This window comes from Molossus molossus, unplaced genomic scaffold (genome assembly GCF_014108415.1).
Source record: "Molossus molossus isolate mMolMol1 unplaced genomic scaffold, mMolMol1.p scaffold_m16_p_4, whole genome shotgun sequence".
NCBI classification, from domain to species: domain Eukaryota; kingdom Metazoa; phylum Chordata; class Mammalia; order Chiroptera; family Molossidae; genus Molossus; species Molossus molossus.
In genome coordinates this window covers 323,385-348,941 of record NW_023425377.1, presented here as the reverse complement: position 1 = coordinate 348,941, position 25,557 = coordinate 323,385, and the positions used below count along the sequence as shown (strand labels likewise).

The following is a 25,557-nucleotide window of genomic DNA, read 5'->3' as shown; positions in this document are numbered from 1 at the left end:
AACATATACACAGTATTGGCTTATGGAAATAATAACCACTGAACGTGAAATATGAGGCACTTGGGTGCGGAAGGGGCTCGAGGAGGAAGCATTGTGCTGCTGTGAATGAGAGCAGCCTGCACGGATGAAATTGCCCGTTTTCAACGCCAAGGAAAGATGCTGACTGGTCAGATCACAGAGCGGTTTACGTCCCGTGTATTTTAAATGGGGAAAATGTCACTGATAACAGTTCTTAGGATTTCAGATTCCTTTTAGTCTGTTCACTGAGAGACTGTCAGTGGACAGAGTCCCAAGAAAGAATTAAACTTCTTTTCAATCCCTTTGGCTTTTCTTAGTGGTGACAAATGTCCTCGGTGGGCCTTTGGGCGAGACGGAGCCAGTCGGCCTGCGCAGCCGTGTCCACGGCCTCAGACAGAGTGAACGGGCGGGTCTGGCTGCCAGTGTGCACAGCGGACATTTAGTCTTAACCTCAGATTAGCTGTCGGCTTTGGCAGCTCTCCATGGGCTGTCTGCGCAGGACGCGGGAAGGCGGAGCCGCTCGGGGCGTGTTCCGCGCAGGGGCATGATGGGCGCTCTCCTCAGGGCGTGCATCCATGGCTGGTCCCGGGCTGCTGACACACGGTGCCCTGTGGCGAAGGCCACAGCCCTGGCCCGGGACGCGGTGGCACCGGCGGCCCTGCCCCGACCCCGCTCACTGGGCGGGCGGCCTGGCCTGCAGGTGCTGCAGGAGCTGCTCGCAGCGGGTGGGGGAGCGGTGCTGATGAACCACGGCCTCGGTCTCCCGTGCCAGGAGGTCGGGGAACAGGGCACTGCCCGCCGTGAGGACCTCTGCAAGACAGCAAACACCCTCAGAGCCCAGGGCGCGCACACCAACACAAGGCACGGAAATCAGCGCAGTCGGGTCGCACGGAACAGACATGGAACAGGGCAGAGTGCCCAGACTCGAACCCTCGTCTGCCGTCAGCCAGTGACGGGGGGGGGGAGGAGCACACTGTGGGGTGAAGGGCCCCGCAGTGCGTGCTCCTGGGAAAACCGGACAGGCATGTGCAAAACCGTGAGCTCAGTCCTTCTCCGCACACGAGAGCAAACTCCAGGTGGACTGAAGACCAAATGCAAGACCTGGAACCCTGAACCCTGAAGACAGCCGGGCAGCGGGCTCCCCGCACTGCCTCTCTGGGTCTGTCTCTTCGGCAACAGGAGAAAAACAAACGGGGCCTCATCAAACTAGAACTTCTTCTTCTTTTTTTTTTTTTAGATTTTTTATTTATTTATTTATTTTTTATTTTATTTTATTTTTTTGTGGTATGTGCCCTTAGCGGGAACCGAACCCGGGACTCTCTGGTCCGCAGGCCGACGCTCAACCACTGAGCCAAACTGGCCAGGGCAAAAGGATTCTTTTTTTTTTTTATCCTCACCCGAGGACATTTTTTCTATTTTTTGTTCAGATAGAGTGTGGGAGGGAGAGAGAGAGAGAAACATCGACGTGAAAGGGACACGTCGAGTGGTTGCCACCCACACGACCCAACCAGGGCCGGGGACAAACTGCAACTGAGGTACGTGCCCTTAGCGGGAACCGAACCCGGGTCCCTCAGGACCGCAGGCTGACACTCTAACCGCTGAGCCAAACCGGCCAGGGCCAAACTAGAACTTCTTGCACAGCAAAGGGAACGTAAGACAGCGATACCCTTCGTGCTAGTGTTTTGTTTTGGAAAATACATATTTCAAAAACATGGTATTTATGTTAACACGGAACAGGCTTCCTGTTATTTTAAGCAAATTAATAAACATCTCAAAATTTGCTCAATTTAGCCCTGGCTGGTTTGGCTCAGCAGTTAGAGCGTCAGCCCGCGGACCACAGAGTCGCAGGTTTGATGCCAGTTGAGGGCACGTACCTCGGCTGTAGTTTGGTCCTGGCCCTGGTTGGGGTCGTATGGGAGGTAACCAACTGGTGTGTCTCTCATGTCAATGTTTCTCCCCCCCACCCCCCACCCCACCCCGCCCCGCCCCGCCCTCCAACTCTATCTGAAGATAAATGGAAAAGTATCCTCGGGTGAGGATTAAAAAAAAACTGCTCGATTTAAATGTCTATTACAGTGCACATCACTGGCCTCACAAAGACCAGCATCCTCTGGGGTGTCCAGTGACTCTGAGTAGAGAGGGCCCCGAGACCGTGGCCTGAGGCCCCGCCCTGCCTGCTGTGCCTGTGGCCCGAGCCGAGCTCGGCCACGCAGAGCAGTGACTGCCCCCAGCACAGGCACAGAGCCAACCAGAGGTCACCGACACCTACCCAAGACCGCGTCTTGGACGGCGCTGTCGGGGTCATCCAGGTGCACCAGGAGCTCCCTGTACAGGTGCTGGACGTCGCTCTGGCAGCAGGGCTTCCGGCCGTCGTCCCTGAGGCTCTCCAGCCAGGCGGCCAGGGCGGAGGCCGCCGCCAGCCTCACCTCGCGGGAAACGTCGTCCAGCCGTCTCAGGAGCTCTGCAGGGAGGGTAGAGGGTGGGGCTGAGGTGCTGTGCAGGTGTCCCCTGGGCCCTGGAGACCACGCCTGCACCCAGGGCCACATGCAAGATGCGGGTCCAAGGTCCTCCTGTGCCGAGCGGCTGGGCCCGAGCTCCTGTGCGCTCTGTCCACAACTGCCAGGTGGCCCAGGCGGGAGGGGCGTCAGCTGACCTTGCCCTCCGAGGGCCCAGTGACATGACACCACCCCGAGCCAGTCTGTCCGTCGAGCCTCCAGCACCAGGCTGCTCTGCCCAAAACGAGCCACCGGCCTTCCCCGGGGCAGGAACTCTGCACCTTCACCCGTGAGACCTCTGTCTAGTGTAGGCTCGTCCCACGTGATCTACGAGAACTCTCCGGCCTGCAACACCGGTGTCCTCTGGAGACACAGCAGGCAACCAGCACACGCCGAGTGCAGGGGACCTGGCTGGGCAGGAGCAGTGGCCCACACCTGGCAGGGGGCCAGAGGCCACAGGCCACCGCCTCCGTCCACGAGTTCTCTCAGGAGGTTCAGCCTCCCATTTACCAGGCGTGTTTATCCAGTGCTGAGTTTTACATTTCAGTGACTTGCTCATTCCCAGGAATTCTTAAAACCACCTTCTACTACGAACCCTGGTGCACGAAGCACAGACGCGGTGAGCACCGGAGTAAGAAACAGAAGGATGCCGTGCACCCCCCGTGGTGCCGTCCTCACCCACACTTCCAGTGGGTCCTTTCCCACGACTGCTCCCCAGTCCCACGTGCTGTTCGAACCGCAGCTTTGTTTTTAATGGACACTATTCCCGTCTTTCTGAGGGTCTTGAACACATTTTAAAAGAGAACCCTGAGGGGTGTACACCCCGCTGCAGGGTGGGGGTCCTGGCTCCTCCCTCACACAGCTTCCCTGCTTCCAGGGACCTGTGTGGTGGGGTGCGGTCTGGCTTCTGCCCTGGGATTCGTCTGCTGCTCTGGCTCCGAAGAGGCAGTGACCCTGAGGGGTCACGTCACGGGCGGCACGCGCCTCGCCCAGGCCTGGCCACACTCGGGCGGCGAGGGTCCCTGCTGCTGGGACCCAGCCTCGGCCCCACCGGCCCTGTTCCTGCTGGTCAGCGACACTGACCGTCATTGCTGCTGGGCCTCAGCACCAGCCTGACCAGAAGTCAGAGCAGCATTTGCTAACCTCCCTACGGAAGAGACAGCTGTCAGACCACCCGAGTTCTGGAAAACAAAAGCGTCCTACCGGGATAGATCCTGATGAATTTATCCGGATCCATGGCGCCGCCAGGGGTTTTTAAAAACAGGCGGATGATGCGGCACGAGACCAATCGGGCTGTTTGCGAGTCTTCTTCCAGGGTGGTCAGCACCTGGGGCATCAGCGTCTCCCGGGCGGCCTGGACCTGCAGGCAGAGGTGGCCATGGCGACGGTTTGACACAGACACAATGGCTTGAAATTTCTACATGAACAGACTGGACACTGGATTCTAACATCTAGATGATTTGAACGTTTTGTGTAACTTGGTCAGTTGGTTCATAAGGTCGTTGTTCACCGTCTTCCTGAGACAATCCCGCAGAGCTCGCTGCCACTGGCCTGCTGCGCCGGGTCCGAGGAGACCCGGGGACAGTGCAGCACGTCGCAGCCACTAGTGTGCAGGCGGAGCCGTGCGGGCGAGCACAGCGAACACGGTTCCCCTTCCTGCTGCTCCCTTCGCCCCGTGCTAGCTGAGGAGACCGCGCGGGAGCCGCAGCGGCCAGTTGGCTGGGTCCTGCCATCACAATCTGTCTCGTAAAGAGCGACCCCCGCATGGAACCCTGCAGAGGCCCCCACCACGACCAAAGGAAACCAACGCTCGCCCAGACCCTGCACCCACCAACGTTCCCCCAGGACCCCTCCCCACCTCCGAGGAACCCTGGACCGGCGCGGCGCCTTCACGCTGCAGCCGAGGGGACCCAGGGGGACCAGGGTGCAGCCCTCAGCCCCGCAGGGGCCCAGGACGCCAGGCTGACCTGTGTGGCCGAAAGGACTTCGCTGCTGCTAAGGGCCCAGAGGCAGGACACCGCGGCCGTGCGGATGGCAGCCGCCGTCCTCCCCGCATGCCACTGCAGGTTGGGGACCAAGATGTCCTTTATCACGGTGTCGAGGTAGCAGTGAAACTGCCTGGGGAGGAAGCATAGGAGCAGGTGAGGGGCCGCCGCTCGGAGGAGGAGGCATCTCCCTGAGAAGTGGGCAGAGGGAAGAGGCCCAACAGCACCAGCAGGAGTGGAGCTGGAAGTGGGGGCCCTGCATTCCTGGGGAGGTGGCCTCACGGCCGGTGGCAGTCCCCGCATTCCTGCTGCCTCTCCTGGGGCAGCGGTGGGTCCTGAACCCAGAGAACCCTGGGGCCCGGGACCCCTTTGCTGTGGACGGGCCTCCCCGTCCCTCCTCTGGCCCCGAGGAGGCCTGAGCTTCACTGAGACACGTCACCAGGAGCACCCACAGGCCTAACCCTAACCCTAACCCTAACGCTCCCACACCACCCCACCTCAGCAAGGACGCTGCGTGTCCAGGCCCAGGGACCCTGAATGACAGGGACACGCGGACGTCCCCACCAGGTCAGCAGGGGACACTTGGTGGTGGCCAACCACACCGACATGCCAGCAAGACAAACCCACCCGAACCCAGCCGCCACCTGAAGGCTCGGTGCCCTGCAGGGCACCAGCTCCCCACGCAGCACCCCCCAGACAGACCCAGCATGGCTGACGGGTCACCTGCGCCCATGGGCCCCTGCTCAGAGATCAAAACATATTTTGTTGAACAAGTGACTCATTAACTTCTCTCCCAGCATCACTACAAAGTACATTACAAAGGTGGCCCCCATCTGACCCCAGCAGCTCAGAGCCCGGGGTGCCGACTGTCGGAGCAGGGCCAGGGCCCCAGCAGGGGGCGCTCTGATGAATGCCAGGAGCAGGTCTGCAGTGCACTCGGTGGGGATGATTGACCTGGTTTCAATGGGCTTTAATCTTTAAGCAGAAAGCTGCGGATCCCTGCGGAGTGGTTTACAGCGGCTCTCTCTCTGGAAAGGCTCCGCCCTGCGTCCTGTCCTCCGAGCGGCCCCCTGACGTGGCTGAAGAGCTGGAGGGCCAAGCGCTGGCCTGAGGAGAGCGGCCCTCCGAGGCGCTGACAGGCGGGGAGCGTGGCTCCACTGGGCCTGGAAGACGCAGGGCTGCGCAGGGCCTGGGACGAGGCAGAAAACCCAGCCCCGGGGGCGCTGCTCGGGCTCCTGTTCTGAGCACTGCTAAAGAGCACCCCTTTTGCACAAAGGGGCCACTCCAACTTAGGGGGGTCTTCTGCAAACAGCCATGCTCATCCTGAACCCTGTGTCCTCGCTGCTCTCCCGGAGCTCGGTCGACATGGGGGAGACGCCGGCGCAGGAGCCAGCCGGCCGGCAAGGGGACACGCGACTGTCTGTGCCAGTGACGAGCGGGCTGCCGGCCGATCTGCCCAAGCGGGTGCTGTTCTGTTCTCTTCCCTGCCTGTGAACACGGCGCTTCTGCCCCTAATCGAAGGCCTCCCCCCGCACGGGCTCCTCCCAGTGTGACGCTTGGCACAGGCCGAGAACCTCGTCCACACCCGGTAGCTGGTCTGCGGGGCTCGGGGTGGCCGAGCGCAGGTTTGGGGGTGGCAGGCCTCGGGCTATCCCACCAGGACACGGCTGGGGCTGCGCTCAGCGTGTCATTAGGTCCCGCCTCAGCCCGAGTGTCCGTGGACCAGCAGGAAATCCCAGCTCCTGACGAGGGGGTCTGGCTAGAGGCCCAGCGGGAACACCCACAGGGGGAGTCTGGACGCCCCGCACCCCGCAGGAACGTCACGCGGCTCCGCAGGCTCGGCTGCGTTGGCTCCATCTGGGGCACGGTCCCCACAGCTCACGCGCCCGGAGCCAGACAGGCCCGCGGCCCACACCCAGTCCTGCGGGCGTCACAGAGGGCCCTGGGGTCCGCTGGCCGGCTCGCCCCTCCCTCGCCTCACAGCCCCCAGCCGGGGCCGTCCCCCACAGTGCTACCTAAGGCCCTTTGGAGGCTCCCACCAGCCACGGCCATTCGATCGATCCTGTTAGGCTTGAGAGGTACCAGAGGCTTTTAAAACTGAGAACAGCTAATAGATGAACCATTAATAGTTAATGTTCCCTGAAACTTCTTCACTCGGTGGAGTTTTAATGACCACATAAAGCAACCTCGATTCCGTGCCTCCCTGCCCGACCTCACTGTCTGCCCGCTGCGTGGGGGAGGGGCGGGGAGGGGGACCACCCCAGGAGAGGAGTCGGGGCCCTCTGTGTGTGTGTGGGGGGGGAGAGGACCCACCCTGGGACAGGAGTCCAGGGACCTCCGGGTGGGGGAGGGGGTGCCCCCCACTCGGACAGCGTGGGGCGGCCGCAGAGGTGGAGCCCACATACCCTTGGGAGTCCACGGTCTCCCGTGCGGTCAGCAGCACCCGGGACAGGGCGGAGAAGACCTTCAGGCGCAGCTGCGGGTCTCGGTCTGGCTGGAGGCAGCTCCGGAGGACGGGGACCAGGAGGGGCAGGGCCTCGCCGAGAGCCGGGCCTGGAACACAGGAGCAGCCGTGGGTGGCAGCCTGGGCACGAGACGGGCACTCTCGGCTGCAGGAGGGGTGGGCCCTTCTGGTGGACGAGATGACCGAAGAGGAACCAAGAACACTGAGCCCCGATCGCTCCAGTCATTCACTCTGCAAACTCTCTACTTTCTTGTATTTTCTCCAATTCTTTTTTTGTATTTTTGTTAATTTTTAGAGAGAGAAATATCCATCGGCCGCCTCCTGCACGCCCCCGACTGGGGATTGGGCCCACAGCCCGGGCCTGTGCCCTGACTGGGAATCGAACCGGGACCTCTCAGTCCAGGGGACGACGCTCAGCTCCCTGAGCCACACTGGCCGGGCTGTTGTAAGAAGTCAGAGCCGAGCAATGTTGTGCATCAGCCAAGGCCGTTCCCTGAGGACGTGACGTTGTTCAGTGTCTGCCCCGAACCTGGCAGCCACCTTCTGTCCCACACTTGCCGCTCGGGCAGCAGGAGTGTGACTCCCGGATGCCATGCGAGGGCCTCACACTGGCAACGGCGCTCGGTGCTGGGGGACCCCCAGAACCCTACTGGGCAGACCAGCTTGGAGTCACAGGGCCGCCCCCATGCCAGGCGCTGTGCCAACAGCCGGCTCGCTGCCTGGACGAGAAAGGTCATCCTGAACCCGGTCGCTGGCGCTGTGACGACTCTGAGGGCAGCTGGCAGAGGGGCTCACACTCCGAGGTGAGCACCTCCAAAGCACCACACCCGAGGGCTGGAGCGTGAAGGGCGGGTGCCCGAGTGTGGCGCAGCTGGTGGCCTGACCGGTGGGCTCACGGAACGGACGGTCTGAGTGGGGTCCCCTAGGGGACACCCGGCCCTGTCCCCTGCACCCCGTCAGGGCCTGTCTGGCGTCCTTCCTCCAATGCCCAGGGCCTGAAGGCAGGTCCCAACCCTTCAGGACTCAGGGCCGGTGTTGCTCAGCGGTTAGAGCACTGGCCCGCAGACCAGAGTCACAGGTTCGATTCTGGCCAAGGGCATGTGCCTCGGATGCAGTCTGGCCCCCAGCCCTGGTCAGGGTCGTGCGGGAGGCAACCAGTCTATGTCTCTCTCACATCGATGTTTCTCTCGCTCTTCCTCCCTCCCACTATATCTGAAAATAAATAGAAAAATATCCTCTGGTGAGGATTTAAAAAATAAATAAAACGGCAACTAGGAACAGTAGACTTGAGACCACCCCAGGGGCAGCGAACTCAAACCCTGGCTCTCCTGCCAAGAACCGAGGCTGGCCTTGCAGGACGTGCTTGCCCAGCATCCCCTCTGCGGACTGGAGCAACCTGACCGGGAAGCTGCCGGGGAGACGTCTGCAGACCCCGGAACCAAGCACAGCGGCTCAGCAGGAGGCCTGGGGAGGGTCTCGGGTGAGGCTGCCGGGCTGCACAGCAACACCTCTGGGTTCTTCTGGGCCTCGCGGCATCCGGGTCCCGAGCTGAACCGTCTCTGGGTGGTGGGCACGGTCCAGGGACAACGACCCAGCAGCACAGTGCCCAGCCACAGCACAGCGGGGCCTCACACCCGGAGCTGCGCAGCACCTGCCGCCCCGGTGGGGAGGGGCAGGAGGCCAGGGCAGCCTGCAGCTGTGAAGCTCGTGGAAGGCAAGCTGACCTGCCCCACACCTGTCCACCCACCTGGAAAAGGACCGGCCACACGGGTGGGCAAAAGTAGGTTCAGCTGTTTGTACAGAGAACGATATGATATTAACACTACGAGAACACACTTGGTTCCGCATACTCACAACTGCAAGCCCACTCTGCCCGCCCCGGCTGCGATAAACGGCTGACGCTTCTTCCGAGACCCTCACTGGGACTGAGGTGTGCGCTCCAGAGAGCCAGAGCTCAACACCGCTCGTCCAGGCCGAGGCCTAGCTGGGAGCCCCGGGGAGCCTGTCGGGAAGGCTGGACCCCGGGGCTCCCGCCGCCACACTCGGCCTCCGACCTGCTTGTGCGGAGCCGCGCACAGCGAAGGAGCCCTGGTCACACCTGCTGGCCACCTGCCAGCCCCCCGCCGGACACCTCAGCATTTCAAAAACCAAGGCTTTGCCCCGAAAGACACCTGCTCTTCCAGGCGGCAGAGGCGACGAGTAACTTGAAAACAGTAACCTCAGCCCACTGCAGCTGTGTGGGCACTGATTCACGGGCGGGGGGCTCACCTGCGTGGGCACTCGGGTTCACGGGGGGCTCACCTGCGTGGGCAACCAGCACAATGAACTGCAGGAGCTCGGGGGAGTGCACGGTCCAGTCCCGCTGGGACTCAGCCAGCCACTCCAGGAGGGCGCCCAGGTGCGCGCGGTACAGGTCCTGGCTGCCCCCGCCGCTCTCCACCTCGGCCAGCGCGTCCATGGCCTCCTGAACCTGGAAGACAAGTCACAGGCTGGGACAAGGTCCTCCCACGGCTCGGGCCCCACTCAGGCCGTGACCTGCCGGGAGGACCAGGGTAACTGTGGCCAGGTCCCCGAGGAGGAGAGTATGACCTTGGGAAGTGTGCGGGGACCGAGGGCTGCACCACGGGCAGTGAGGGGCACAGAGCCGGTGCCTTCATTGGGACACGCAGCCCGGGGCCCTGGTCCATGAGCACAGGGGACTCCCCAGCGCCCCCAAGTCGTCCGCATGCTCCTGCAGAGCCGACGAGGGCGCAACCAGGGCCTTTGGAACCGAAACTACGTTTAGGGTCCGGAGTCCTCTCTGCTCAGCCCCCACCCTGACAGACCTTGGGGGACAGTAACTGCTGCCTGGACAGAGGGGCGGGGGAGACCGAGCCGCCACAGCCCCTCCTCTGCCTCTCCTGGGGGGACTGTCAGGATGGCCCTGGACTCCCTGCAGCTGCCCGGCTGGGTCTGTCTGCAGACGCTGTTAGCTGACGGCCGACACTTGTATTTATGGCCTCACTGTGACAACCTGCCTGCTAAGACTGCTCTCTGAAGAGGAGGCTTTAAAGAGAAACTAAAATGCAGTTTAAGGGAAGTGCACCTCCTCGAATGGGCCCCGTGGTCCTGTCTCACAGCTCAGCACTCAGTCTCGGCTCTCGGAGCGGCACCCGGGCCCGTGGGGAAGGGACATCAGCATTTTAAGCCTAAATGCGGGCCAACGGGACAGCGCAGCTGGCCTGCGATTAAGGAGGAAAATCATGCCATTGTCTTCCCTCCAGACCTCCAGTTGCGTGTGTTCCGGCCACGCTCAACCGCAGGTCCGGGCAAGGACGCCTGCCTCCCCGTGTTTCTCTGCAGCAGACGCCCAGGCAGATCCCGTGTCCCCGAGGCCCGCTCACGAGGGACTCCTCTCTCGTCTTTGCGAGGTTGACACGTTCCATTCTGTTCAGAGCTGGGCACCATCCCCACGTGGCAAAGCAGGGGTCCCCAGCAGGCTCACCTCGTCACCAAGGCCGGTGGCACCCGCGAGCGCCATCACAGCTACCAGCACCCGCATGAGCTGCGGGCCGCACCCCCGGCAGTCCTCTCGGCCCACGGACACCAGGGCCCGCACGCAGAGCAGCAGGTTCTCCCCGTATCGGCGCTGCAAGCAGAGCAGGGAGCACCGTCAGCCACGGTCCCGGGCCATGGCCCACCCCCACGCCTGGCCCAGGGGCCCACACGAGGCCACGGCCACGAGCCACAGAACCGAGAGGCCATGGAGTCCAGCACACCAACCATGAAGGCATTTTTCAGACAACAAACAACTGAACACAGACAGAATTAAATTCATGTTAATTTTGTTAACTTGTCTTTAAAAAAGTTCTCACGTGCTAGAGATACCGACTGGTAACGGAGAGTATGCTAGCGAGATGACCAGGCATCTTGTCTGTACTTCGAAGGCCCAGCTCCCCTCCCCCAAGCCAAGAGAGAGGTGGAGGGCGGCCGACAGACGAGAATCCGAGAGTTGGTTGAAGCTGGGTGGTCCCGGAGGCTCCTTCTACTCTACCTATGTGCATTTTGAAATATTTCTGTAATACTATGTCTTCACAAAAATAAATAAATTATATGGTGCAAAACACGCTTCCTGATTCGTGAGGGCGACCAGGTGACGGCTGGGCTGGGCCGGCCCCGTCCTCACTCAGGCAGGACGCCGGCACCTACTCTCGTGAGAACACAGGCTGGTGTTTATCGGAGTCCTGACCCTTCCTGCAGACTCTTTCTTTCTTTCTTTCTTTTCTCGTTAATCCTTACCTGGGGTTATTTTCCCATTGTCTTTTAGAATGGGGGGGGGGCACTGATGTGAGAGAGACACATGGACTGGTTGCCCCCTGCACGATCCCAACTGGAGCTGGGATCAAACCTGCAACCCAGGTTTGTGTCCTTGACCAGAATCAAACCTGAAACCCTCAGTGAAAGGCGGACCCTCCGACCGCTGAGCCACACCGGCCAGGGCAGCCCAATTCCTTTAGGCCTGGCTCGGTTAGTTAACTGTTGAGGACACGATCTTGTCTTGTGTCTCAGTGGCACGGGCGGTGTATTTAAGGAGCAGCCGTTACAACGAGAAGGAAGTCAGTCTTTCAGACCCGTGCTCTGGGCTTTGCAGAGCCGTGTGGGGACCTGCCCAGACATCGGCACTCAGGAGGCCGCCTGTCCCCACGCGTCAGCCCTGGGGGGACCGAGGGGCATCTCGGAGGAAGCGGCGGAGTTCTGCACGTTCCGCTGGAGTTTTCAACATCTGCCCACAGCATCCCGGTGCCGCTGCTCCCGAAACAACGTCCCTGGAGCCCCAGGGCCGGGCGCGGCGTGGGGCCTGCACCCTGCGCCCTTCAGCCAAACAGGCGAGAGTCACCCGTGTTGTCAGTCCCCTCACCTCAGCCACCTGTCACTAACGGTCACCTCACAGGCGAGGACGCATCCCCGCAGAGCCCCAGGCGAACGCTGGCTGGGTCATCTGGGGCTGCTGCCCACCAGGCCCAGACCTGCTGCTCCGAGGTCCCCCGGACCCTTCGTTTCACATGGAAGTTTTCAAATTTCAGTTTGTTCTTAAAAGACATTCGTGGCTTTTATAGCTACTGAAGATACTTGCGGGAAACAGGCTACTTCCTAAGGATGTTCACAGGTGCACGCACACACTGGCACACGGGCACACATGCGCACACACACACAGGAACACGGGCACACACACACACACACATGCACAGGAACACAGGCAAAGATGCACACACACACACGCGCGCACACGCACACACACGTCCCGGGTGGAGCAGGCGCCCCTGCCCACACCTGAGGTGCCAGGCGTGTCACTCTGCCCAGGAGCAGAAAGTGAGTCTTGGTTCCGTCACGCGAGCTCCTGGCCCAGGCGGGGCTGGCACACATCTAGAGACGCTACTGTGATGGGACTTTGTCAGAAGGGGTCCCTCCCTTCAGGCCATTAAGACTCACTTCCCTGGAAAACACTGGCAGGGGAGGAGCCTAGTGCACAACCCAACTGGTGGGTTAAGGGGCTCAATTCTTCTGTAACACACTAAGAAGTTACATCTTCTTGGCTACAAAGTATCCAGGCATCTTGTCTCATCTAAACACCGATGCAGATTCTCCAGTACCGCCCTTCTAGGAAAACACGCTCTTGGCTTGCAAATCGACACACAGGGTGGGACCGTTCTCAGAGCCGCTCCAGAGCAGAAATGCAATATGCACCCAGACGGACAGTTACGTCAGAAACGGGTTTGGGAAATAAGAAACGTGGCTGAAAGCCCCGGAGCAGACGAGAAGGCCCCCCACACCCTTCCCAGGATGTCACCTCGACTTCCCTGCTTTCTACTTCAGAAATGGCCCCACAGGCTCACCGGGAGGCTCGTGAGCCACTGTGAGCTGCGCCCTCCTCACTCTGACGCCGGAGCACAGGCCCTGGCGGGGGACCAGAGGACACGGACACCGAGGGCCAGCGCTGGCCACACCCAGAGCAGCTGGTCCATGCCCCCGGGCACAGCTCTGTGGCCACGTGTGCAGTTGGTGCTGCTGGACAGACCACGTGAGGCAGCCTGCTCTCCCTGCAAAGACCCGAGGGCCACGTCCAGCACAGCCCGACAAAAACATCACTGCTTTTCCTTCAACAGCGAACAATTGTAAGTTATTCCCAACAGTTACGCCTACCAGCCAGACGGTTTCAGCTCCAGACACGATGGATTTGTGGCTTGACTTAGACCTGCAGCCACACCGTCAGGCACGGGCTCTGAGCGCAGGCACGGAAGCCCTGAAGCGGACAAAGCTCGGGTGCCATGAAGATGGCATTCGCAGGAAGTCCAGTGTGGACCAGCAGGCGGGGACCTACAACTTCATCAGAGCTGCCACTGTGCATGACCACGGCAGCACCCGCCATGCATGGCTCGTGGACTCTTGGAACTGCATTTTAAATTTAATTTAAATGGCTACCGCCCTGGCCAGTTTGGCTCAGCGGTTAGAGCGTCGGCCTGCGGTCCGGAGAGACCCGGGTTCGGTTCCCGCTAAGGGCACGTACCTCAGTTGCAGTTTGTCCCTGGCCCTGGTTGGTCGTGCGGGTGGCAGCCACTCGATGTGTCCCTTCACGTCGATGTTTTTCTCTCTCTCTCTCCCTTCCTCTCTCTCCCTCCCACTCTATCTGTACAAAAAATGGAAAAATATCCTCGGGTGAGGATAAAAAAACAAACAAACAAACAAACAAAAAATAAATTAAAAAATGGCTACCACACTGGATGAAGCAGAACGAGATGGGGCACTCAGGGTCCCAGACAGGACAGGATCAGGGCAGCATCCTGACCAGCACCGGTGGTCAGCCGGGGCCGGCCTTTGTGCTATGGTGACCAATAGTCCTGTTAGGACAGTATCAGGCAGTGACACATCCGTCTGATAACACAGCGATTTCCAACCTGTGATCCACAGGAATGTTTAAACCCGCAGCATCTGCCCTGGCCGGTTTGGCTCAGCAGTTAGAGCATCGACCCTCGGATAGGAGAGTCCTGGGTTCGGTTCCCACTAAGGGCCCGTACCTCGGTTTGTCCCCGGCCCCAGTTGGGGTCATGTTGGTGGCAACCACTTGATGTGTCTCTCTTACGTCGATGTTTCGCTCTCTCCCTCCCACCCTATCTGAAGATAAATGCAAAAATGTCCTCAGGTGAGAATTAAAAAATAAACACCTGCAGTACCTGCCTAGATGGGGGCACTGACCCTTTTCCCTCAGATCATCAAGTAGGAAAATGACAACAGCCAACGTGACAGTAGTTGTCCGGCATCTATGAATCAAAATTATACCTATTTTTTTGGTTAGATCAGCAAAAAAAAAAAAGCTTTTTTGCACCCCAGAATTTCAGTGTATGTGTCACGAATGAGCGGCTGGAAGTGGCTGTGATGTGAGAGCCCCCCCCCCGGTCCACGCTTACGTTCTCAGACCCCTGACAGATGTGAGCACCGGCCAGCTCTGTGGCCACGGCTTTTAGGTGCGGCCGCAGGGTTTCCCTCGGGCAGCCCCGGATGATCGAGGCCAGGACCAGGAGACCGGAGGCAGAGGGTGACTTCCTCAGCATTGGCCAGATCAGCTTCAGAAACACCTCCGGGCTGACGAAGGTCCCGATCAGCTCTGCGGACCTCGTGCACTGTGGGGGAAACGCCGGGGCTGAGGGCTGCCCCCGGGGCACGCCTCCCGCCAGAACTGCCTGGGGACAACTCTTGGCAGGTGCTCAAAATGCTGGTGAAACCGAGAGGCCCCTGGTTACCCCCAGGACGTCCCTGAGAAAAGCTGACGCTATCCGGCTTGTAAGTGGCTGGCGGGGGGCCGAGTTCTGGTGGGTCCCTAACTTGGGGTGAATGCACACTGGACCCCAGGCCATGGACGCATAGATGGGTGATCTCGGGGCATCAGGATGCACGGACACCAATCCCCAAGGCCACGCTGCGCGGAGCTCTCTGTGCACCACCCTCCAGATGGCGTCAGAGGACGGACAGCAGGCCAGGGCCGGGCTGGCGAGGCCGTTCTGGGGGCAGGAGCGCTTTGGTCTCAGCTGTGGTGCTGGGTCCTCGGCTCTTCCGCTTCTCAGTTCGCAGACCCGCAAACCTAGATGGGGGACTTTCACAGTCCCAGCCAGAGCCCACCCGACGTGCCCAGAACGGCCACTCACGCTGCTGACCACGGCACTCTCCTCGTCGGCACAGGCCAGGAGCAGGGTCCGGAGCAGGACCTCGAGGTGCTGGGTGATGTGGTCCTCGGCGTGGAGCAGCAGCGTGGCCAGCAGCTGGGCGGACTTCACCCGGGTCCCCACCACCCAGTCCGTGATGTCGTGGCAGATGGCGGGCAGGATTTTGGAGAGGTTTCTGAAGACGAGCTCCCGACAGCCCAACCCTGGGCGAGTCTCTAGATTAAAGAGATCAAAAGTAGCCTGTGACGTCCACAGCACCTCAGTGGCCTGTCCAGAGAGCCATCTACTGCACCCCTCAGGAAGGGTGCACCTGCAGGCTTTACCTTGAGGTTTTCAACATTCAAACCCACCTGAGGACAGCAAGGGAGACAAAGTGTCATCATTTACTTCAGGGTTTTTACAGCGACGCTGACAGGTAAGTGGCCCAGGGCAGCCCGCACCTGATGAGGTCGGACGCCTGGACACTCCTGGAGCCACCACACCTCCCAAGAACAAACACCCCGCGCTGGGGGAAGCATGAGAAGGCAGGGGCATGGCGCAGGGAGCAGGCCACCGCACGGTGGTGTTTGTTCAAGCGGGACTCTCCTCATTTCTGTGTGAAAAGGTCTGTGAGCCAATCACCATTGTGCAGAGGGGTTTCCTTCCACTCGAGTGTCACCAGGGAAAAGTTTCGACGGAAGGTGCCTTCAAAGCGAAGAGCCCGGAACCCAGTCCCCTCAGCCCCGCTGCCGGCCTGGGGCCGTCCAGCCAGTGCCTGCGCGTCCACACCACAGGGCACTGTCTGTAGGTGCTGGGCTGGAAGGCAGAGACGAGGCCCTGCCGACCCCCTACCTGTCTCCCTGTTAAAGGTGGGGACTCACTTCAGCACTGTGACAGGAACTGTGCACCTTACTTCCCCGGGAAAGGGGGTCGGCTCTGCCTAGACCTGACCCAGGCGTGCCCTGTGTGACGGGAGGGGGGCGCCCGCGCAGTGTCTCTCGGCAGAGGGCTGTCACCTGTCAAAGCGTGTCTGTTCCCCGGTCGGGTCTGTGCTTCAGCCACACAGTAAGACCATCCATCTCACAGGTAGGAGAGGACACATCACACACTCTGCACCTGGCACACCTGCTCCAGGTGCTGGGACACAGGCACAGACAAGTCTGCCCTCTCCAGAGATGAGGGGAGCAAAGGTTTTTGCTCAGAAGCAGCACGACGTCAGCTGGAGGAGAGAGGCAGGTGGGAGGGAGGAGACACGGAGAAGCACAGTGCCCGCTGGGCCGCCCGGGGACAAGCTGGGGACCGGAAGAGAAGAGCCACACCTCACGAGCCCGGCAAGGGCCCGGCCCAGGAGGTCCAGAGGTCCAGAAACTCCCTAGCAGGAGAACAAACCACCCGATTCCAATGAGGACAGACCTGAGCAGACGCTGCACCAGCGTGAGCACACGAAACATGCCCCTGCCACGCCGACCAGGCCGCGACACACCTCAGCGCCCGGTCGCAGGTCCTGCCATCCACACGGCAGCCAGTGCCAGCCCCCTGCCTGCCACTCAGTGTCTCCCCGAGGGCACAGCCACACAGAACCTATGCAGGTGCGACATCGGCCTCGTGAAGCCGCTGAGCGCTGGAAATGACCAAAACGCCCTTCAGCTGGAGACAGACACCCAGACTCAGGACGTCCACGGGCGGAATATGACCCACCACCACGAGGAACCGCACCCCACACTTCGCCCACTTTGCCCACGAGACAGGAGGGTGTCCTGGGAGAGGCGGAGAGAGGGGCCATCACGGGACCCAAAGTGAGACGCCAGTGGGCGGGGCACCAGGAGGGCCAGCAGCTCAGCGAGACGGGGGTCAGGGTAGGAGGAGGTGGCCCACGGCGAGGCTTTGAGGATGAGGCCGACATAGGCGCACGTGTCAAATAGTGTTAAAAAAACCAGAACACTTAGATTTAAAATTCAAGTTTTAAAGAAGAAGAGATAATTTTAGGGGAAATGCCAAAACCTAATGAAACCTTGTGCTCGTGCACCAATGCTCCGTCTAACTCTGCCATCACGGAAGCACGGTCTCAGCACTGCCGCCCACGAGCCCGGGTCCGGCTGGCCACACACGCGCCCACTCTGCTCTGGCCTCGCTCCTTCTGAGGTAGGACCTGTCCTGTCTGCCTCCCGCGACCGTCCCGCTGCAGGTGGCTGTCACGTCTGACGCCGCAGCAGCATCAGCACTGGCGAGGACACTGCGCCCCCGTGGGGTTGGAGGGACCAGGGGAGATGGGAGGACTGGACAGGGGTCAGTGAGGCTGCGCTGGACGTCACGTCCAACAGCATGCTGTGTCCTGGTCGACAGCCAAGACCCACTGAGACCTCAGGACGGACAGTGAGGTCCGGTGCAAGACGGAGCGGAGGGCTCCCCGCTTAGGATGCCCCCAGGAGACGGCTTCCCCCAGCACAGACCAGCCTTCTGCCCACACATGCCCGGACTTCACCAAATCAGGGAAACCCTGCTGGCATCTAACGCTGGTCCCTTCTCCAGAAGACCTGTGCCCGCCCCGCGTGCTTGCCCCTCACAGCGACTGCGCTGAGGGCAGAGCAGCTGGAGGCAAAGCCAAGGACCTCAGGTCTGAGGAGGCGCCTGTGCCGGCCCCACACAGAAAACCAGGGGCGCAGTGTGGCTGCCGGCCGGTCAGCGCTGTCCTTGCCGGAGCACCCCACTGTGACTTTACGCTAAGAAAACACCTGTGTGGACTATGGGGACCGAGGCGTCCAGACCGACCAGAGCTGGGGGCAGGGAGGTGTGCGGCCCGGGGCTGAGACTGACCCGGCGCTGCGGGAACTGAGCATGAGAACAAGCACCACGAGGAGCAGGGGACGGGGTGCTGCTGCGGACCCTCTGTCCCAGGCAGAAACCACCCCAACGGAGGGCCTGCACCCTCCCTGTGGCCTGTGTGCTCTACGTAAAGCTTACAGAAGCAGCTTTCCTGGTAAATGACAAAGTGCCACCTGTTTCCAAAGTTTCTCCACCAGCAGCAGCGGCAACTGCCTCACGCCGACCATACTCGGGCCTCACCCGGCAGGGCTCCCGAGGGCGCCAGGGAGGGCCTGCCACAGGCACCTGGACACCCGAGGAAGCTCGGCACAGCAGGGCTGGCCCTGGGGCGGGAGGGGCCTGAGGACACCAGCCTGCCCGCCTCACCTGGGCTCGGCCCTTTCTCCTTGGGAGAGACCCTCCCAGACTGTCCCGCCCAAGCCACCATCCCAGGAAGGCTGCACCCACCTGGCGAGGGGTGATGGGCGGGAGGGGGAGAGGTGAAGTCGAGCTTGTCTTTGAGATCCTCCTCATTCTCCTTCTGCCACTGCAGGCCGACCTTCTCCCAGAGGCCGGCCGCCTCGAGCCTGCAGGACAGACACAGGGAGTCAGGGAGGGCCGGGCGCTGGTACCGAGTGTCTCCTGAGACCTGGTCAGGGGCTGTTTGCTCACCTCACCGGCAGCCCTAAGAGCTGGGTCCTGTGCATATGCCCAAAGCATCAAAAAGGGAAAAACCTATTTTATTTTATTTTTAAATATGTTTTTATTGATTTTTAGGGAGAGGGAGAAAGAGATAGAAACATTAATGAGAAACACCGATTCGCTGACTCCTGTACGCCCCTCAGTGGGGATGGAACCTGCAACCCAGGCACGTGCCCCAACCGGGATCCAACCAGCAACCCCTTGGGTCCATGGTTCTCCCCTCAAACACTGAGCCACACTGGCTGGGCGGGAAAAATATTTTTTAAAAGCCACAGAGCCCCTTTCGTGCCATGAGATCCCCCCAACACAGACTAAGGGCATGGGGTGGGCTCCCCGGGGACCTGAGCCAGTGACAGGACGACGTGGTCAGCGATGGTTTAGGAAGGGTAGCGCTGGCTGGGGGCCGGGCCAGCCGCCCAGCGCCCCACGCCCCGTGCCCAGCGCCCCCCGGGAGGCCCCGCAGCTGCCACACTCACGCGATGTGCGGCATCTCGTCGTCACAGCTGCTGAGCAGCAGGGGGATGAGCTTGTGGAAGAAGGAGTAGCGGTCCCGCAGCTCCAGAAGCCAGCCCCCCACCACACGGGTCACCGCCTGCCGCACCTGCGTGGGAAAGCGAGCGCAGGTTCACAGCGGGAAGGACAGCGCTGAGGGCTGGTGTGGGCCATGGTCCCAGAGGACAGCTCGGGCCGGGGTCAGCCGCCTCGCCCGGGTCTCAGGGCCGCCCCAGGAGCTCGCTGGGCTTGACACCTGCACCCCAGGCCTGCACAGGAAATGTTGGGGCCAGGAAATGATGCTCCAGCCCCAGTCCTCTGGGCTCTGGCCTGACCCTCTGCTGGTGAGACCAGAGCCTCACGCAGCTTAGCAAAGTGGTGTCTGCAAAGTCTTCCGTGAGGGAACTCGCTGGCCACTGGGTACGGTCTCACCCTGGGTGCTTAAACCAGCTGCCGGGATTCCTGGGGAAGCCAGCGGGGCACCCCCAGTTCTGCGCCTGGCTGTCTGGAAAGGTGTCGTGCACACCTATGCCTATCCTACCCACCACAGGGAAGAGGCGAGCTTAAACACCAGGTGCCCCAGGTCTAGCTCCCTGAGGGCAGGCTGAGAAGGGGCCGTGGGCACCGTACATCATCAGTGAAGGGAGCAGGACGAGGCAGAGATGTAGCCTGGTTGAAGCCCATCCTCCGCCACGTCCGAGGGAGCCCCGGGTGGGGCAGCCAAGGGGAGCAACACACCTGCAGGTTTTGGGCAAAGGGGCTCAAGCTGCCTGTGGGCCTTCACAGGTCAGGGACCGGGCCCCAACAGCACCCACATGAATTTGGGGTGGGCTGCTCAGAGCCCATAAACCAGCAGAGCCCACCGGCCCAGCCCCTGCCGCTCTGGGACCTGCAGAGGCAGCTCATTCCCCGTCTCCTAGCAGCAACAGGCTGCCGCTGGATGACACTCCCCTGGACCCGAGGGCTCCGATGCCTGTCCCGTCCCCTGGCAGAGCTCCCGCGGGGCCCTGGGGCTCGGCCCACCAGCCTCCAAGGACTCTAACGTAGCGGATGTGATGAGGAACATCCTCCTCCCCTCCCCAGGGTCCCCAGAATCACTCTCTCATCTCCCCACCCTCACCTTCCACTGCTCCCATGCGGGGACAGCTAATAGACTGCCCTCCAGAAGCGCAGGGGCAAGACCTGCCCATTTTTACACCCGACCAGGGTGCTGGCAGATGCTCAGAAATGCCTGAGGGCTGAGCTGGTTGGGAGAAGGACAGTCCCTGAGGGCAGTCTGGCGTCACCAGGTCTGGCCCTGGGGCTCGCTCCAGCTGGGTGACCCTGAGCTGCAGACCCTGGGGACGCAGGCGTGACCAGCGTCCCTGAGTCACTCGAGACAGTGGCTGGGTGACATGGGGGAGGCTGGTACAAGAGCCCTGTGCACGTGGGGGGCAGGGACACTTTCTATCCACGCTAGAGGACTGCCTGAGACCACGCCCCCACATGGCTGGGGGCACGTGGCCCATGTCCTCCCGTGGGGAGACAGCTGCTGCAGCCTCCTCCTGCTCTTTGAGACTTATGAGCTAACATCCCTCTGAGTTAGCTTCTGTCAACAAAAAAGCCGGTACTTCAATCTCTGTCCGTCTGTCTGTCTGTCACTCAACAGGACCTAAAGCCCAATGGAACAAGTTACTCCCAGCACCCAGCCCCTCACCCACCCTTCTCCTCCCAGGCCTGGTTTGCCAACCGCTGGCTTTTCCAGTAAGTCCGCCTTGGGGAGGGTGAGGGGTCATTACAGATGCTTCTGTAAATGGCAGCTCAGCGGGATTTTTCTCCCAGGAGAGAACAGCCCTCCTCCACATTCCTTTGGACTAAGAATAACAATGTATCAAAACAATTCTGCTCTCCCCGTTTCTCGCGGTGGAACACAAGCACCCGGGTCTGAGTTGGGTGTGACATGTAACATCACCGGTTGGAAGGAGGAAGTGAGTTAGAGCATCGCAGCCCGCCAGCCTGCAGCCTGCTGCTTCCTGTGAAGGAACAGACCGCCCTGGGCCGCCGGTTACCTGAGGGACGCCATCGAAGAGCCGCTGAGCAAAGTGAGGAAGCAGATCGTCCACTGACTTCCCGCTGCCGAACTGGATCACCGTGCCGGAGGCCTCGATGACGGCCACCCGGACCTTCCAGTGCTGGTGGGAGATGCTCTGCATCAGGGGGTTGATCAGAGACTCCGACTGCAGGTGGAAGTGGTCTGTGGGGCAGGGAAGGCCACCGGTTAGCAGGGTTGCTCCCTGTGTCTCAGCCCTGGCCCAGCTCATGGGTACCCAGGACAGGCCACTGCCCCTGGGCCTTCCTTCCTTCCCCACCAAGGTCCCTGCTGCAGGTACAGGGCTGATGAAGTGCAGGAACAGGTGTGACCCAGACTGCACCTCTCCGACTCAGACTTGGGGGGACCACAGAGAGAAAGCTGGGGCTTGAGCCTGCCCACCTCAGGGGCTGTGCAGGGACAGCCTGATGCTGCCGACAGCTACAAGTGCCCGAGAGGGATGCCCACCAAAAGAAAAGCAACCGAGCCAGGAGGAACTGTCCAAGCCCCCACCTCCGTGGTGTCCCAAGCCAGACACCCAGCATCACCGCAGAAAGCAGGACCAGCACCAGCTGCTTTAGACGCAGCTGCTCCACTGCCTACTCATGAGGTCCTCACAGGAAACAGAACTGGGTCAACACAGCCAGGCTGCCCCCCGGTCTCAAATCTCTGGCCTCCATTCTGCTGCTACTGAAGGCCTGTCTACATACAGAGGGCTATGTCAGTGGTGCTGTGGGCCGGTTCCTGATCCACTGCTGCCCCATGTGACTAGGATCCCCAGGAGGGGCCCCTCACTCGGGTGGGTGGGGCAGAGGGGCAGGTGTGGAGCTGGGGTGGTGCTTCAGGCAGAAGAAACAGTCCTTCACCCAACAACCAGAGCACCTCCCCCTGGCAGGCACAGTGCTGTGTGCTGGGGCCCAGCAAGGCACCGTCCTGCCTCCCTGAACTGACGATCCCTGGAGGGAACACACACAAAGGCTGGAAAGCGTGAGACGAGTCCACCACGCTGGCGCAGGCCGGAGAGACGGCCGAGGGCCGAGCAGCAACGCATCCACGGCTGTGATTCCCAACGGCCATCTCCAGCCAAGCCTCCTCCACAGCTCCTCGAGTCTGCACTACTGGAATCCAAACTTGACGTGACGTCACCATAAGCCCCATTCTTCCTGTCTCCTGTCCCCCCAAACCGCCTTCTCCCTCATCTCTCACCAAATTCAACAGGAAACCCTGCCAGCTCTACCTTCAACCCAACCGTCCATTCCCCTTCATGTCTATTAGCATACTGCCCTGCCCAGTCCAAGCCAGTGGCATCTAAACACAGATGAGTTATGGCCCCAACTGGCTTCATTTTCTCTACTGCCCTCCCTGTAATCCATTATCCTCCAGCACCAGTGATCTCGCACAAACAAGACAGCACCCGAGCCCATCAGGCCCCTTCTGCACACCCTCCATGGTTCCCACTGCACAGAACACTAACTTCAACCCCCACCTGCCCCTCCTTCCCTTGGTCACCTGGGCCTCCTCTGCGCTCCTGTCTGCCAAGCTTATTCCTCAAGGCTGAGTCCCTCCAGACCACCCATCACCACCTTCCCTTAATGCTCTCTCCTATTGGAAGCCTCCCCAACACTAAGTAGTTGCTTCCGCCAGCATTTCACACCCTGGCCTGGGGCAAGGAGGGCCACTCGGGCAAGATGCTGCGGAAATGGCTGCTTAAAAAAAAAAAAAGTGCCTGCCCGGATGAGCGGTTCTAAAACATCCCAGAATGGACGATGCGGGGAAGCGGGAGGGCAGCGGTCCAAGCCAGAGAAGACAGGTGGACTCCGGAGAGGACCGGAGATGAAAAGTGCCAGACTGAAGCGGGGTTTCTCGAGGTGCGTTCCCGTAACCACCTGGGCCACCGTCTCCCCGGCGAGGGGCAGGCGCACCCCAGACCCACTGAACTCCAGCGGCGGGTTCTGCCTTTTGAGACCCACGGGCCGGGAAAGCGTCCGGGAGGAAAGGAGGGGCGCAGAGACCGACCGCGGGAGGGCCCGGCGCAGGGCCGGTGCGGCAGGAGGGGGTCGCGCGCACCTGGCGTGGCGCGCGCCAGGGCGGAGGCGCACTCGCAGCTCTCGCGGCGCACGGCGGCGAAGGGGTCGAGCAGCGTGCAGCGCAGCGCGCGCACCGCGTCGTCCAGGTGGGGCGCGAGCGCGGCGCCGCCCAGGTCCACCGCCAGGCGCAGCAGCTGCACGAGCGCCAGGCGCAGCTCCTCGCAGGCCTCGGGCGGCGGGCGGCGCGCGGGCTCGGGGCCGGCCAGGCGCGCGGCCAGCGCGGGCAGCAGGCGCGGCAGGGCGTCGCGGGGCCGCGCGGCGCGCCGCAGGCCCAGGCCCAGCAGGTGCGCGGCCAGCGCGCGGCAGCCCTCGGCCGGGTCGGCCAGGCAGCGCAGCAGGCGCGGCAGCAGCAGGCGCGCCCAGGGGCCCTGGAAGGCGGCGGGGTCGGCGGCGGGCGCCTCCAGGGCGCGCTGCAGGGCCTCGAGCGCGCGCCGCCGGCCCAGCTTGCTGTCGGCCTCCAGCCCGGGCAGCAGGCGGCTCAGGGCGCGGCTCAGCTCCGCCGCCTCGGCCGGCTCGGCCGCCTCGGCCCGGCCCGGGGGCGCCACGGCCTCCGCCGCCACCAGCGCCGCCATCGGCCCCGCGTTACCCGTCGCCTGGGGAAACCGGCGCTTTTACGACGGCGCGGCGCGGATTACGGCCCGTGTTCCGGTCGGCGCGGGACGCCGCTTGATTGGCGGCTGGAGCGCGGCCGCGACGCGCAGGTGCGGAACCGGCCCGCCCGGATGCGGTCGGAGCGCGGGCACCCGGCCCGCCCACCCGTGACCACGGCGCGTGTGGGTTTCGAAAAGCTCCGCCCTTCGGTGTCAGGACCAGACTGTTCTGGACTCGACCCGCGCACGTTCGTTGGGAAAAGCGGTGGCTCGTGGGGGTCCCCGTGTTTGTGAACGTGCCCAGGCCCGTCCAGGAACCCCGCGCGTGCTCGGCTCCGCAGGTGGGCCGCGGCCGAGGCGCCCGGGGGCGCGCGTGGGAGCGCCGCGGGCCTTGGGGGACCGTCCGCCGGGTGCGGGGCGGCGAGGAGCCCCTGCGGCGGGGCAGCGGGGGCTGAATTGTGTCCCCCAAATTCCCGTCTGGGAGTCCTCACCCCCAGGACCTCAGAGGGGAGGCTCTCACAAAGATACCGGAGTTCAGACTAGGGGCGGGCTGCAACCCGGTGCCCGGTGTCCTTATCAGAAGGGGGCGTGGGGGTGGACACATGAGGACGGCCCTTTGCAGACCAAGGCCAGGCCTGAGCAGACCGCCTCGCCCGCAGGAGGAACCAGCCCCTCCGCCACCTTCCCTTGGACTTAAGCCTTCCAGAATGGTGAGAAAATAATTTCCGGAAATCCTGGGTGCCAGAGCTGTTGGATGCGGGAGAGGTCAGATCCTGGTCAGCAAGTGTGGAGACGCAGATGGGGAGGGACAGAGGGGCCTCTCTGGGCCGGAGGCTGCGTCAGGCCTCGCCGCCCGACAGGTTGGCAGTTTTAGCCATTTCATAGGCCTGGACACGTAATGACCACGACCCAGATGACGCTGGGTTTGCATCTTCTTAAATATGTTTCTGTTGGCTTTAGAGGGAAGGACAGGGAGAGAGGGAAGCATCAATACGAGGAACGTAGACTGGCCGCCTCCTGCTCGTCCCCCACTGGGGATTGAGCCACCACCCAGGCATGTGCCCTGGCTGGGAATCGAACTGGTGACCTCTTGGTGCAGGGGTCAACGCTCGACCAACTGGACCACCCAGCCAGGGCTGGTTTGCATCTTAGCAGTAACTGTACCACCTGGAAATCTCTGGCCTTGAGCCAAGAGGTGGTGGATCTACCCAGGCGTGTGTCTGGGCGGAGGACCAGCTCGCTCCTCTGAGTGGGTTTCAAAGGCAAGTCAGAAAAGGCAACTCCGTCCTGTTCAAGGTCATGGCGCAGTGTCCTGGTCACATGTAGTACGAAGTGTGTCATGTAAATAAGTGGCTCAGTGGTTGAGAGTCAACCCTGCACCAGGAGGTCGCCAGTTCGATTCCCAGTCAGGGCACATGTCCAGCTTGTGGGCCCGATCCCCAGTGCGGGGCGTGCAGGAGGCGGCCAGTCGATGTTCTCTCTCATCGATGTTTCCATCTCTCTCTCTCTCCCTTCCTCTGTCCAAAATCAATAAAGAAAAAAAATTTTAAAATCTTTAAATACTGTAAGTGCAATAAACTGATTTTCGCAGATAGTGCTCACTTGACTCATTGTACCGCCCAGCAAATGCTTGTGGGAGCTGTGACGTTTCCAGACATCCCGCCCAGACAGGAAGAGTGG

At 61.7% G+C, this 25,557-nt stretch overlaps 1 protein-coding gene across 1 annotated transcript; it reads right to left on the bottom strand.

Moving 5' to 3' along the window:
- DNAAF5 (dynein axonemal assembly factor 5) lies at positions 1–23,859 on the bottom strand. The gene is made up of 13 exons (XM_036239969.1): positions 23,268–23,859; positions 21,181–21,365; positions 19,117–19,241; positions 18,407–18,525; positions 15,140–15,372; positions 14,405–14,617; positions 10,447–10,590; positions 9,264–9,432; positions 6,904–7,051; positions 4,481–4,631; positions 3,717–3,873; positions 2,288–2,479; positions 1–828 (listed from the first exon to the last, which is right to left on the bottom strand). The coding sequence occupies exons 1-13, from the start codon at positions 23,857–23,859 to the stop codon at positions 692–694; spliced, it is 2,565 nt and encodes an 854-aa protein (XP_036095862.1). The 3' UTR covers positions 1–691.
- Between the last annotated feature and the right edge of the window lie 1,698 nt (positions 23,860–25,557).